Source organism: Tachypleus tridentatus, chromosome 6, assembly GCF_004210375.1.
Source record: "Tachypleus tridentatus isolate NWPU-2018 chromosome 6, ASM421037v1, whole genome shotgun sequence".
NCBI lineage: Eukaryota > Metazoa > Arthropoda > Merostomata > Xiphosura > Limulidae > Tachypleus > Tachypleus tridentatus.
The window spans coordinates 33,981,195-33,994,613 of NC_134830.1; the positions used below are offsets into that span (position 1 = coordinate 33,981,195).

Here is a 13,419-nt window from a genome sequence, read left to right on the forward strand (position 1 = left end):
AACTCTCTCATTCCGCTTTCGTTTCGTAAATACATCAGATCAGTCTCGTTGTTTGTGCGACTCAGCTTCACTGAAGTGGCTTTCTGTGTTAATTGAGAGTTGTTATTTTCTAAGCTAATTTATAATCTTCAGTTGTTTCTAATATTTGGTCAGAATGTCGAAATAGTGAAACTTCTATCTCTATATTTAAATATCTTTACACAGTTTTACCTTGTTATATTCAGTGTTGTACAGATATTATCGAAGCTTTCATCTAAAAGAAATAACTAGGTTAATTGGTTAAAATGATTATACCTTGAGACTTTAAATAGGAAGAAAAGACAGTTTTATTTTATAGTTCAGTCGACTTATGTGCTTCCCAGTGGTTCAGCGGTCATTATGAAGGCTTATAACATAAAAACACTTTGATTAGTACTGGATTCGAGAAAGGCTGGCATTTCAAACGGCCCGGCATGGCTAAGCGTGTTAAAGCGTTCGACTCGTAATCCGAACGTCGCGGGTTCGAATACCAGTCGCACCAAACATGTTCGCCCTTTCAGCCGTAGGGGAGTTATAATGTTACGGTCAATCCCACTATTCGTTAGTAAAAGAGCAGTCCAAGAGTTGGACTAGTGATGACTAGTTGCCTTCCCTCTAGTCTTACACTGCTAAATTAGGGACGGCTAGCGCAGATAGCCCTCGAGTAGCTTTGCGCGAAATAAAAAACACACAAGACATTGCAAATATAGAAATTTAAACCTAATGTTAAAAAAAAAGTTTTGTTTGTTTTTTGAATTTCGCGCAAAGCTGCGCGAGGACTATCATCACTAGCCGTCCCTAATTTAGCGGTATATTACTAAGAGGCAAGGTCATCACCACTCACCGTCAACTCTTGGGCTACAATTTTACCGACGAATAATGGGACTGACCGTAACATTATAACGCCAGAAATGGTGCGCATATTTGGTGTGACGGGGATTCGAACCTGCGATCCTCAGATTACGAGTCGCATGCCTTAACCACCTGGCCATGCCGGGCTAAGTAAAGAGGTCAAGTGTTTGAGGCATTTCCCCTTTAGTTTAATTTATTACAGGTTATAGTTTGAATGGTGTGTTTTCTTATAGTAAAGCCACATCGGGCTGAGTCCACCGAGGGGATAGTTTGAAGAAGGGAGAGATAGCTTATGAAAGAATTTTTGTCACAATACAGAAGTTATTAAAACCTAGTTGAAGTATTCGTCCTCTGGAAGAAAGTTGTTTAAATTCATGATTAATGATAGGTTATCGTAAAGTTGCTTTCCTTGTACATAATTGTAAAAAAAAAAAAAGAGAGAGAGAGAGCCACACAAAACAGAAAAACATAAAATGTGAAATGACAAACTTGTATGAACTTCCTCGTTGGCCCAACAAACCTTCAATCCAAATTTGATGAAGATCCATCAAAGGGGGCGAAGTAGTGTTAAAAAAATGCGAAAGCGCCCATAAAAACCAAAAATCGCAAAATCCAAACCTGAAAGTTTGTACATATCTCCCCGTGGACGAAACAAAAATTTCACTATTAAATATGGTGAATATCCATGCAGAGGAATTGAGGTAGTGAGTAAAACCGCAAAATACAAAACTGAAAATTTGTATGCACTCCCACATGGACCTAATGAACCTCCATTCCAATTTGGTGAAGACCTATCCACACCCTGTGAAGTAGTTACACGGACACACAACATATATTTATGTACATATAGACAGAGGATAAGAACCGTGTCTGATCCTTGGATGAATTCGAAAAGTAGGAACGTAATTATCAAAATGTCTTTGCAGCATTTGCCAGACTTAGAGAGACATTATTACGTTGCCACTGAGAAAATCGTAGACTCATTTTAAAACAGTAGAGCTAATTGTAGGTGTGGAATAATGTATAAAGCAACACAATGGGCTCTCTGTGCAGTGCCCATCTGAGGAATTGATCCTTGAATTTTAATGTTATAAGCTCTCAAGCTGACCGTTGGCCCAATAGGAGAGTGAAAATAATTAAAACGAAAGCACAATAAAGATGTTATGCGGTGTTATTTAACACCTTTAACACCGTATTGAGAAAACGTCAACTTTCTGTATTAATAACAATTATTAAGATGCTTTGAAAATAATAACGTTTAGACACTGAAAGTGGAGACACAGTTTAATAGAGATAGTGAACTTTCCCTTATACATAAAATAGACGCACGTTTATACAAACAATTTGTAATACTATAAAGTGCACTAGGTCAAGTTACACAGGCAAGGAAAAATTGTGACCTTTTTAATTCTACCTACTGAAGGTGACTATTATTAGCTAAACATGTAAGAAAACTTTATTGTTTACAAGTTTGTTTGTTTTTACAACAAATCGGAAGGCATCTGGTGTTTTGAAGTTTTACAAAAAGGTTCGACATATCTTGCATAAGTGCTTGTAATATGTAAAATAGCGAGATTTATAAACGTAATGAAACCAACCAATCATAGCTTTTCTCATCTTTTCTGTATCATTATCACACTTTCAAAAGTTAAGTTAGCTGAACATTTAATTAAACAATGTAGATAGTTTTATTTTTCGTCACTGTTTCTAATAAAATTTACAACAACTCCAAGCAACTGTTTTTCCCCTACATTTAGGATTTAAATTAAAGAAAAAATGTAACTTAATATAGACTAATATTATAATTTTTTTTTTCTATGCAGACAAAACATTGATTCTCAGAAATACTCACCAATAAATACATGCAGTTTGTTAAAGTTACAAATTAAGTAGGTATTGGTAAGTTATGTGTCATATTTAAGACCTCTTATAATTCATTAGCAAATTCTTTGAAAACAGAAAAAGTCGTATTATCAAAAGTTTTAACCACGCATACCAGTTTAACTTGAAAAGGGTTTCAACTTGACATGACATTATGACAATAACACGAGTATAACAGCACATTCCATTAATAAAAGAATGGAGACATTAGAATTTTGGGATGATAAAACGTTTACTAGTTACGAAACAAAAAATGTTAAATCATTTAGCTAACCTGTGCCGTTTTACTTAAAGATGTCCCATATGTTATCATCAAACTTTGATAAATCTGTTCAAAACAGTATTTTCTATTAGTGAAGTTTTAAATCTAAATTAGTTTTGAACCATTTATGATTTTAATAGGCTTAAAAAAGGTAATTTTTCTTAACCATCATAATATTTATTACTGATATATAGTGCTTTATGATTAACATTTTATATTCCATTACATAGACTTGTTTAATCCACTAAACTGTCACATTAAAATGCTCTATCAAGATTTATTCTTTTCGCTCTATCCACCAAAAAAAAACAACAACAACACCCACAATAAAGTTGTCTGTGAAAAAGCAATTTTGAACTAATTGATCATAACATCAGGAAATTCTTTGTTAAAACGATATACACATTCCTGTTTCAGGTTTTCAGTTAAGTGGCTAAAGCCTTACATTCCAAGTGTGTCTTCATTCTTACCTTAATATATACAATGTGTACAGTGCTTGATCCATACGTCTTATCACAGCAGAGTTGTTGGTTCGAATGGTTTTTTGTATAAGAGCAAGAGTGGGACTTAAGGAAAACATTTTTGAGAAGCATGAATACTCGTTTCTATAGATACAAAATATGTCTCAAATTATTTGAAATATGTGAATGTGATTTGCATGTAGCAAATTTTTATTAATTGAAGTATAGTTCAATGTTTACTACTTTTACTAAAGGAGGAAAATATGTATAGTGTTCTTTTTCTTTCTCATAGTTCAATACGTTTGAAGTGTGACAACGGAATTTTCCATAACACTTCCAAGCCAAAGGTTATATGTGTGTGTTTTTTTTTAAGGTTAGAATGTACGCAATAAACTCGAAGAGAATTCTACAATTTTACAGAATACATTCGTGTGTAATGAAGAATAAAAGGAACCACGTTAATAAATAGAATAACAGTTCATCTGAAAGAACAAATTTACAGTGACACCATCACAATGACATCTGTGAAAGAATGGTCATTTTTAGGCTCACCAAATCGTGAGTGCCTTTGATATATATATATATATATATTTACGTTTTTGAATTTAAAATTTTCTAACGTAGAATTCTAAAAAATGCACATATAATTATGACTGAAAAAGAATATTGTTATCCGTATAGGTGTGCATATATTTGCATTGAAGTGCGTCAAGTTGAACACAGTAAAGGCTATGCTTACAGTAAGTACTCATAACCGTATTTTCTCTTAAACTTACATTTATCGTAGAATCCATACATCTAGATACTTAACACATAATTATCTTTTTTTTAAGGATCTGTACATGCATGTTCCACTCATTTACAAAAGAAAACAATCATAGATAAATTCCATAATTGGAATTGATATGGTTGTTATGGAGAGATCACAGATGGCGCTCTTATCGAGTACTCAGCCAGGTCTCTCCAGCAAAAGTTATGCTCATAATATCACCAAGTGAAACTGTTGAGCTTGATTTTAGTTGATTTTCAAGTACATGCCTTACACACCCACTGGAACTGTTTTAGTAGCACCACTCTCGTAGTTGGGAATTTCAAGCGTTCTACTTAGCACCCTTTACACCATACTGCTACAAAGTTCGTCAAATTGTTCCAGGTCAAAATTCAAAGTAAAGAGGGCAGTGTTCAGAGCTTCTCACCTGTCTATGGAGTGCTTTGTTCGAGATATTTTTAATTAAGTTAATTACTTACGATATTCTGCCAGTACATTAAATATTACACCTAAAGTTAGGCTTAATCAATGATCACAAGCACACACTTGTTAGATTAACAGAACACATCAAGTCAAACTGAATATTTTCCAGAACAGATAAAAAATCTCTTCTAGTCAAGGAAAGGTCAGTTTTCACATTAAATGATTTGGCTCATAGTTGAGGAGAGTAGCCTAAGTTCTTTCTCTGTAAGAACAGATGTATTTCTCTAAAATTAGGCCTATCGTTATCGTTTCTCTGCCAACACTCACGCATGAGATCATAAATCTCTTTGGGGCAATTTGGAGGCTGAGAGGGAAGTACATGCAGACCATCGTTGTGATAGAAATGCCCTACGTTCTCGATTACTTGCTCATCACCCAAGTCGGAATAGGGCTGCTGCCGGGCGAAGGTTAAGATTTCCCATAGAGTAACGGCAAAGGCCCAGACATCACTTCTCGTTGTGAATTTGCCCTGGAATGAGAAAACAAAAAGTAAAAGGTAAGATCTTCTGAAAGACATAAAAATAGACTAAAAATAAACATACGTTATAATTATACTAAGTTTTTATCTGTTCTGAAAATCCACGCGCACCTTACTATCTACATGTGCATTTCAATTGATACTTGAAATCATCGGTACTGGGAGAAACTCTCTTCATTATATAATTAAAGAAAGTTTGATTGTTTTTTGAATTTCGCGCAAAGCTACACGAGGTCCATCTGCACTAGTCGTCTCTAATTTAGCAGTGGAAAGGCAGTTAGTCATCACCACCCATCGCCAACTCTTGGGCTACTCTTTTACCAACGAATAGTAAAATTGAACGTCACATTATAACGCCCCACGGCTGAAAGGGCGAGCATGTTTGATGCGACCGGGATTCGAGTCATATTACGAGTCGAACGCCTTAACCCACCTGGCCATGCCGGACTTAGACAACCAAACGTTTTTGATACGGTCTGACATTAGATCGTAGAATAACGTTAAAAGTTTATTTACTGATAGATCAAATTCAGTAAAGTTTACCCGCAACTGTAGTAAAGCAAAAAAACATACATAAATTACAGTGTTATTTTATTTGCTTATCGGATATAAGCCGTACTTAATAAGAGCTTAGCTAATGTTAAGCTTATGATAAGTAGACTTATAGATTTCAGTGTCTGCGATTAGAATTCTTTTCTTTTTACTATTCTATACATTCTGTAAAGAAGTTCTATTTCAATAACGATAGTTATTTGGTCGGTCACTTCCGAAACCAATGGTAGCTATGCAAAACTTACGCGGCCTGACATGATCAGAAAGTTAAAACGCTCAACTCGTATTCTGAGAGTCGGTGATTCAAATCCTCGTCACACCAAACACGCTTGGCCTTCAAACCGTGGGGCCGCTATAAAGAACGGTCAATCCCACTGTTCCTTGGTAAAAGAGTAGTCCAAGAGTTAGCGGTGGGTGATGATGACTAGCTGTCTTCCCTCTAGTCTCACACTGTTAAATTAGGGACTGCTAACGCAGATAACCCTAAGGTAGCTTTGCGTGAAATTAAAAACAAACAAACAAAATTTACGATTTTTTGAAAAAAAAATTACAATGTTTGAACCTTAAAAAATAAGCTTCAAGAGGTTTGTTTGTTTGTTTGTTTTGAACTGAGCACAGAGCTACACAATGGGCTATCTGTGCTCTGCTCACCACGGGTATCGAAAGCCGGTTTTTAGTGTGTAAGTCCGTAGACATACCACTGTGCCACTAGGGGGCGTTTCAAGAGGAATTTACAAAAAATTGCAGCTTTCTTATACATTTTCTTTATTTTCGCTTTTGTTTTTATTTAGCTGAATTTATGTTGACTGTTGGACAAACAAGAATTTTTCTTACTTGCGAAATTCATTTAAAAGTACTCTGAAGAATAATATATATCCATGTATATATATATATATATATATATATGAAGAACATTTCTGTTGATCAAACTATTGCTGAAATCAAATACCGCCGAGGTACAACTGAACGTGAACATTAAAATGCGGCGTTTCTTCTCTTCTGTTTCTGTTTTAAATATTTCTTAATTCAGTTATAATATAAGACAGATAACTTAAACATAGATTGCTTAATATGAGCATAAATCTAAATTTTATCAATTTTATATACGTCTGAGTAAAAAAAAAAAAAAAAAGAGAAAAGTCCGGCATGGCCAGGTGATTAAGGCACTCGACTCGTAATCTGAGGGTAGCGGATTTGAATCCCCGCCAGACGAAATATGCTCGCCCTTTCAGTCATGGTGGCGTTATAACGTAACGGTCAATCTCACTATTGGTTGGTAAAAGAGTAGTCCAAGAGTTGACGGTGGGTGGTGATGACTAGCTGCCTTCCCTCTAGTCTTACACTACTAAATTAAGGATGGCTAGCACAATAGCCGTCGTGTAGCTTTGAGAGAAATTCAAAACAAAACAAACCAAAAAAAGAAAAGAAAGGAGACAGGGGAAGTGTCAGTTTATTTAAATCCGCCAATAGGAAGTTTCTTCTGATTAAACACTAGTTTATGTCGAACGGTAATGTCACGCTGCATTTACGTAAAGGCAGATTGAAGAATCATGATTGGAAACTACCAGGTCGAAGGATGACGCGAGATGGGATTTCTGTCAGACAGGTAAGCTTCCTTTCAAGTAAGACAAAGAAATTAATACATCACACTGATGAGAGCTATAACGGCCATATTTCACCCATAGTACTGGATCTGACAGTACTAAAGCTTTCATTGTCTCCTGCTGAACCACACTGAAGGAAAAATTGAAAAGTCAGAATATTCAAAGGCAATTTAAAAGACTTATTCAATCGATAGTCTTTTAGCCTCCAGCACAATCACAATAGGAGCCCAAGATATTACGTCCTACATGCCTTCACTATGACTTGGAGGTTATGTAGTTCACTGAATAGAATTATTTCTGACAAGGAGCTATTTTTGAAGTGCTTATAGCGAAAGTAAGTTAAAAGAAACATCCTACATATAATAGTTTATAACTCATATTTAGGATTGCTTTTAGTTATACCGATGTTTCACATCGTAAGAAGTTGCTATCGATTATTGAAAACGGTTTGAGAGAGCTTAAAAAATAAACACTGTTGTTGTACTCACAGTTACCTTTACTGATATGAATGAATCGATTTCTCTAGATTCATTGTTCACTCATTGTTTGTGGAATTTAACTAAAGTGTACAGCTGAGCAAGAACAGAGGTAACGTAATTATCTTTAACTGAATTTAAACTGAAAGAGAAAAATTTCTTTCTATCGTCAGTTGTCATTTAAAATTTTAACACTAGGCTTTCCAAAGAGGAATCTGTTTATTTTTTTAAATACATCTTACTGAAGTATCTATTAGATCTAATAGAATAATATGATTTTGTTGGCTACTGATTTGTAATATTACACTTATTTCCACAAATTACTTGTAGGGTTTCCAACATATTTAACATATGAAATGATGTGATTTCAAGTAACGGTTTTGGTCAGTTGTTTGCGCTGAGTGTTGCAAAAACATAAAAGTGATCCAATTTTTGAACCCCTCTGATAGTAAAGGTTATATAAAAACATATTGTTCATTTTCTTGGTTAAAGTTTAATATTTAATGCATATGTTCCTTTCTCGTGTTAGCATAAAATGTGTACATTTTTTTGAATCATTTGCTCTGTTTTCAGTGCATCAGAACTTTTTTAGAAGAAGGTTAAGTCTGCCTTTTTGTTTGGCTGACCACAATTAGTTGTTAGTGCTATATTCCTTTGTGTAATTCATATATACTCAGTGGCCACTTTATTAGGTACACTTATCTAGTATCAGGTAGAACCCCTTTTGCCTCCATAACAGCCTGAATTCTTCGTGTCATGGATTCAAGACATGCTGCAAACCTCCTGTTCCACCTCATCCCAAAGGTGCTCTATTGGACTGAGATCTGGGGATTGACCAGACCATTGGAGTACACTGAAGTCACTGTCATGTTCGTAGAACCATCTTAAGGTAATGCATGCTTTTGTGACATGGCACATTATCCCGCTGGAAGTAGTCATTGGAAAATGGGTAGACTGTGGTCATAAAGGAATGCAGAAGGTCAGCAACAATGTTCAGGTACGCTGAGGCATTCAAATGATGCTTAATTGGTATTAAGGGACCTAATGTGTGCCAAGAAAACATTCCCCACAGTTCAAGGCAAAATGGATCCATGGATTCATGCTGTTTATGCCAAATTCTAATCCTACAATCTGCATATCGCAGCATAAATCGAGATTCGTCAGAGCAGACGACGTTTTTCTAATCTTCAATCATCCAGTTTTGGTAATCCTGTGTCCACTGTAGCCTCATCTTCCTGTTCTTAGCTGACAAGAGTGGATACCAGCGTGATCTTCTGCTGCTGTAGCCCATCCGCTTCAAGGTTTGACACGTTGTACATTCAGAGATGCCCTTCTGCACACCATTGTTGTAAAGATTGGTTATTTGAGTATTTGTGGCCTTCGTGTCAGCTTGAATGAGTCTGGCCATTCTTCTCTGATCTCTCTCTTTAACTAAATCTTTTTTGCCCACAGGACTGCCGCTCACTGGATATTTTTTTGTATTTCGCACTGTTCTCTGCAAACTCTAGAAATTGTAGTGCGTGAAAATGCAAGGAGGTCAGCAGTTTCTGAGATTCTGGAACCACCACATCTGGTACCAACGATCATTTCATGACCAAAGTCGCTTAAATTACGCATCTTCCCCATTCTAATGTATGGCCGAACAACAACTAAACCTCTTGCCCATGCCTACATGTTTTGTATATTGAGTTGCAGCCGCATGATTCGCTGTTTGGCTATTTACGTTAAAGAGTGCGTGTACGCAATAAAGTGGCTACTGAGTGTATAATAGGCCCATTTGATAGTTAGCACCACCTTCAATAACACAGTATGTGCCTCATCAGTTTCATTCAAGACGACAAGCAAGAACCTTGAAATTTCACAAATAATTATCTAGTAATGAATTACACGTGAAGAGACATTCACTTGTGTCCTGTCCGTTAAAACAATACTGTTCTTTGTTTTTTTATGTTTCACTAATCAAAGTGTCAAATAAAACTGAAAATAAGTTTCTACACTTCCATTGAAATGAAAAATTTATATAAAATATTTAGAAAAGATATCTAATGTGTAAACAAGTAAGAAATTACAAAAGTTGGAAATATGGATTAGTATTGTTTGGTTTATGATCAGTTAGTTAAGATGGTGAATAACCCTCATTCAAGGAGAATTAATACCTTTGTCCCCTTTGTAACCACTTTTTTATTGATGTAAATAGAGACACTGTTATGTTGATAACGTTGCTTATATTAATAATGAACTTTGTTGTGTTGTGTTATACACATTGCTGGCCAAAACATTAAGGCTAATGAACATAAAGAAAAAAATATGCATTTTGCGTTGTTAGACTCAACCACTTATTTGAGTAGAGCTTCGAAAGATGAAAATAAGAAAAGGGAAAATAATAAAAAAATCTTTTTAGCATTTAATAGGGAAAATGTGAACACTATAAAACTAGCCTAAATACTAGCTGTTTAAAAGTTTGAGACTATACCAAAAAGAAGTCCTAAACAGGATAGAAAATGCCAAACAAAAGGTCTCAGTAGTGAGTTGCAAGGCCATCATTGCGAATAACTTCAAATATTTGCTTGGCATGGTCGATATAAGAGTTTGCAGAAGGCTTGCTGGAATGGTATTCTAAGTGGTAAAGATGGCTTTACGAAGATCGTGCACTGTTTGAAATTGACGTCCATTTCTATAGACTTACCTTGCCATCCACCCCGAAACATTTTTAATGGGGTTCTCTTCGGGCGAACACGTTGGAAGGTCCAAAAGAATCACGTTATTCGCCATGAAAAAAGTCCTTTGTTCTGCGGGCATTGTGGAATGCAGCGTTGTCCTGCTGAAAGATCCAGTCATTCCCACACAAACGAAGGCTTTCAGTCAATAAGGACGCTCTCTCCAACATGCCAATGTAGCCAGCTGCTGTTTGACGCCCCTGTATAATCTGTATTCCATTGTTCCATGGAAGGAGAAAGCACCCCAGATCATGATGGAAACTCCTGCACTGTGTCGTGTAGAAAATGTTTCCGGTGGAATATCTTTATCGTGCCAGTAACGTTGGAAGCCATCTGGATCATCCAGGTTAATTTTTTTCTCAACAGAGAAAAAAACCTTCTTCCAGTTTTCTACGTTCCATGTTTGGTGTTTCTCAGCAAAGTTTAACCAAGCTGTTTCGTGGTGTGGAAGGAGGCGTGGCCTTTGAAGACATTTACGGTTTTTAAACCTTTCTCTCGTAGATGCCGTCTTATTGTTCTTAAGCTACATTCTGCGTCCGTAAGAACCTTAATCTGGTTCGACGATCGGCTGGTGTCTTGCCAGACAACCTGCGGAATCCTCCTGCTCAACGCCGGCGAAATGTTCTTGGGCCGACCACTTAAAATTCTCCCTCCGTATCCCTCAGGGTCTTTTAAGAAATTTGCAACAGCAGTTTTACTATGCCCAAATCTCACCAGCGATGGCACGTTGAGAGAGACCTTGTTTTTGCAGCTTGACAATTCTGCCACGTTCAGACTATGTCAACTTTTTAGCCTTTGCCATGGTTTTACCCAATGTAACACAAAAGTTGTCAGCGAGAGATGTTGACAACGCTAATGCTTGAACACAAATGAGTAATTTCGTTACGTGTTTATCGATTAACGCTTCGTTTCAGTATGGTCTTACACTTTTAACCAACTAGTATTCAGGTTTATTTCATAGTGTTTACATTTCCCCTATTAAATGCTAAAAAGGTTTTATTTTATTTTCCTTTTTTATTATTGCCATCTTTCGAAGCTCTACTCAAATAAGTGGTTGAGTCTGACAACGCAAAATGCATATTGTTTCTTAATGTTCATTGGCCTTAAGATTTTGGCCAGCAGTGTATAAATCACTAGAAGGTGAGTATTGAGTTTATTGTGTTGTGTTAGGCATAAATCAGATAAATTTGATAATGAACTTTGTTATGTTGTGTTATATATAAATCATTAGAAGGTGAGTATTGAGTTTACTGTGTTGTGTTAGGCATAAATCAGTGGAAAATTTTGTAATGAACTTTGTTATGTTGTGTTATATAATTTTTATTTTACTAAATAAACTTGAAGTTTCGTGTACTAGGACTATATATGTTTAAGTTTCATTTTACTAGGACTATACTTAAGTTTCATTTTACCAGGACAGAATATGTTCAAAATCTAAAAGTGCACAGACAGGTTCCTTGCATGCTACAAGTTTGTCTTTGTTTCTTTTATAATTTATACCAGAATATATTTATTATATTTACGGAATACTGACCTTTGTTTCATATATACTGTAAATATGCACTTTTTTTCTGGCTAGTTTTCGTAATTTTTGGTTTATTCTCATATAAATTTAGCCCTAACTTCCTGATTTTCTATTCTGAGATCAGTTGTCTTTTTACGTTTTGAAATCTTGTAATTTCAATTCTAGCTATATGCGCTAGCCGTCCCTAATTTAGCAGTGTAAGACTAGAGGGAATACAGCTAGTCATCACCACCCATCGCCAACTCTTGGGCTACTCTTTTACCAGCGAATAGTGAGATTGACCGTCACATTGTAACGTCTCTACGGCTGAAAAAGCGAATATGTTTTATGTAACGGGGATCGAACCCGCAACACTCAGATTTCGAGTCGAGTGTCCTAATCACTTGGCCCGGATAAGATGGTCCTTTATTTGTATTAAAGAAGGGTGTGAAATGGAAGTTGTTGTTTACCAGCAGGATACTTTCCCAGGCCATCCAGCGGATTGGAAGCATGGCTCTCCCTTCAATCCTGTAGTAGTCAGCTGTGTATAGGCCCCTACTCATGCCGAAGTCCGCCACTTTGATGGTGTAGGCCCTGCCCACGAGGCAGTTGCGGGTTGCCAGGTCTCTGTGCACAAAGTTAAGAGATTCCAAGTATTTCATTCCTGAGGCCACTTGAGTTGCCATATAGATAAGGCTGCCGTAGCTACAGCAATAGAAAGGGTAATATATATATATTATTAAACAGACATTTATTTTTGCAACAGTACTGAAAAGTTAGAAGGTATTTTACATTGAAACAATTAACAATGTTTTTTGATGGTAAGTAATGAAGTGACTTTGATAAAGTCTTTACAACAGTATTGACAAGTTACAAAATATTTTACATTAAAACAATTAACAATGTTTCTTGATGGTAAGTAATGAAGTGACTCCGATAAAGTCTTTTCAACAGTATTGAAAAGTTACAAAAGATTTTATATTAAAACAATTAACAATGTTTCTTGATGGTATGTAATGAAGTGGCTCTGATAAAGTCTTTTCAACAGTATTGAAAAGTTAGAAGGTATTTTACATTGAAACAATTAACAATGTTTCTTGATTGTTAGTAATGAAGTGACTTTGATAAGGTGTTTTCAACAGCATTGAAAAGTTACAAAATATTTTACATTAAAACAATTAACAATGTTTCTTGATGGTAAGTAATGAAGTGACTCTGATAAGGTATTTTCAACAATACTGAAAAGTTACAAGGTATCTTACATTAAAACAATTCACAGTGTTTCTTGATAGTAAGTAATAAAGTGACTATTTTCAAGGTATATGTAGATTGATTAAGAACTGAATTAATTAATATTATACA

The 13,419-nt window shown here is 35.6% G+C and overlaps 1 protein-coding gene across 2 annotated transcripts in view; it reads right to left on the minus strand.

Moving 5' to 3' along the window:
• Positions 1–2,136: 2,136 nt before the first annotated feature.
• LOC143252217 (discoidin domain-containing receptor 2-like) overlaps positions 2,137–13,419 on the minus strand; it is a 56,458-nt gene continuing 45,175 nt past the window's right edge. For both annotated transcript variants that reach the window (XM_076504015.1, XM_076504013.1), the window contains exons 11-12: positions 12,528–12,762; positions 2,137–5,195 (exon numbers count right to left, since the gene is read on the minus strand). In XM_076504015.1, the coding sequence (XP_076360130.1) occupies positions 4,896–5,195; positions 12,528–12,762 (535 nt within the window). In that variant the 3' untranslated portion in view covers positions 2,137–4,895. The remainder of the gene's footprint in view (positions 5,196–12,527; positions 12,763–13,419) is intronic.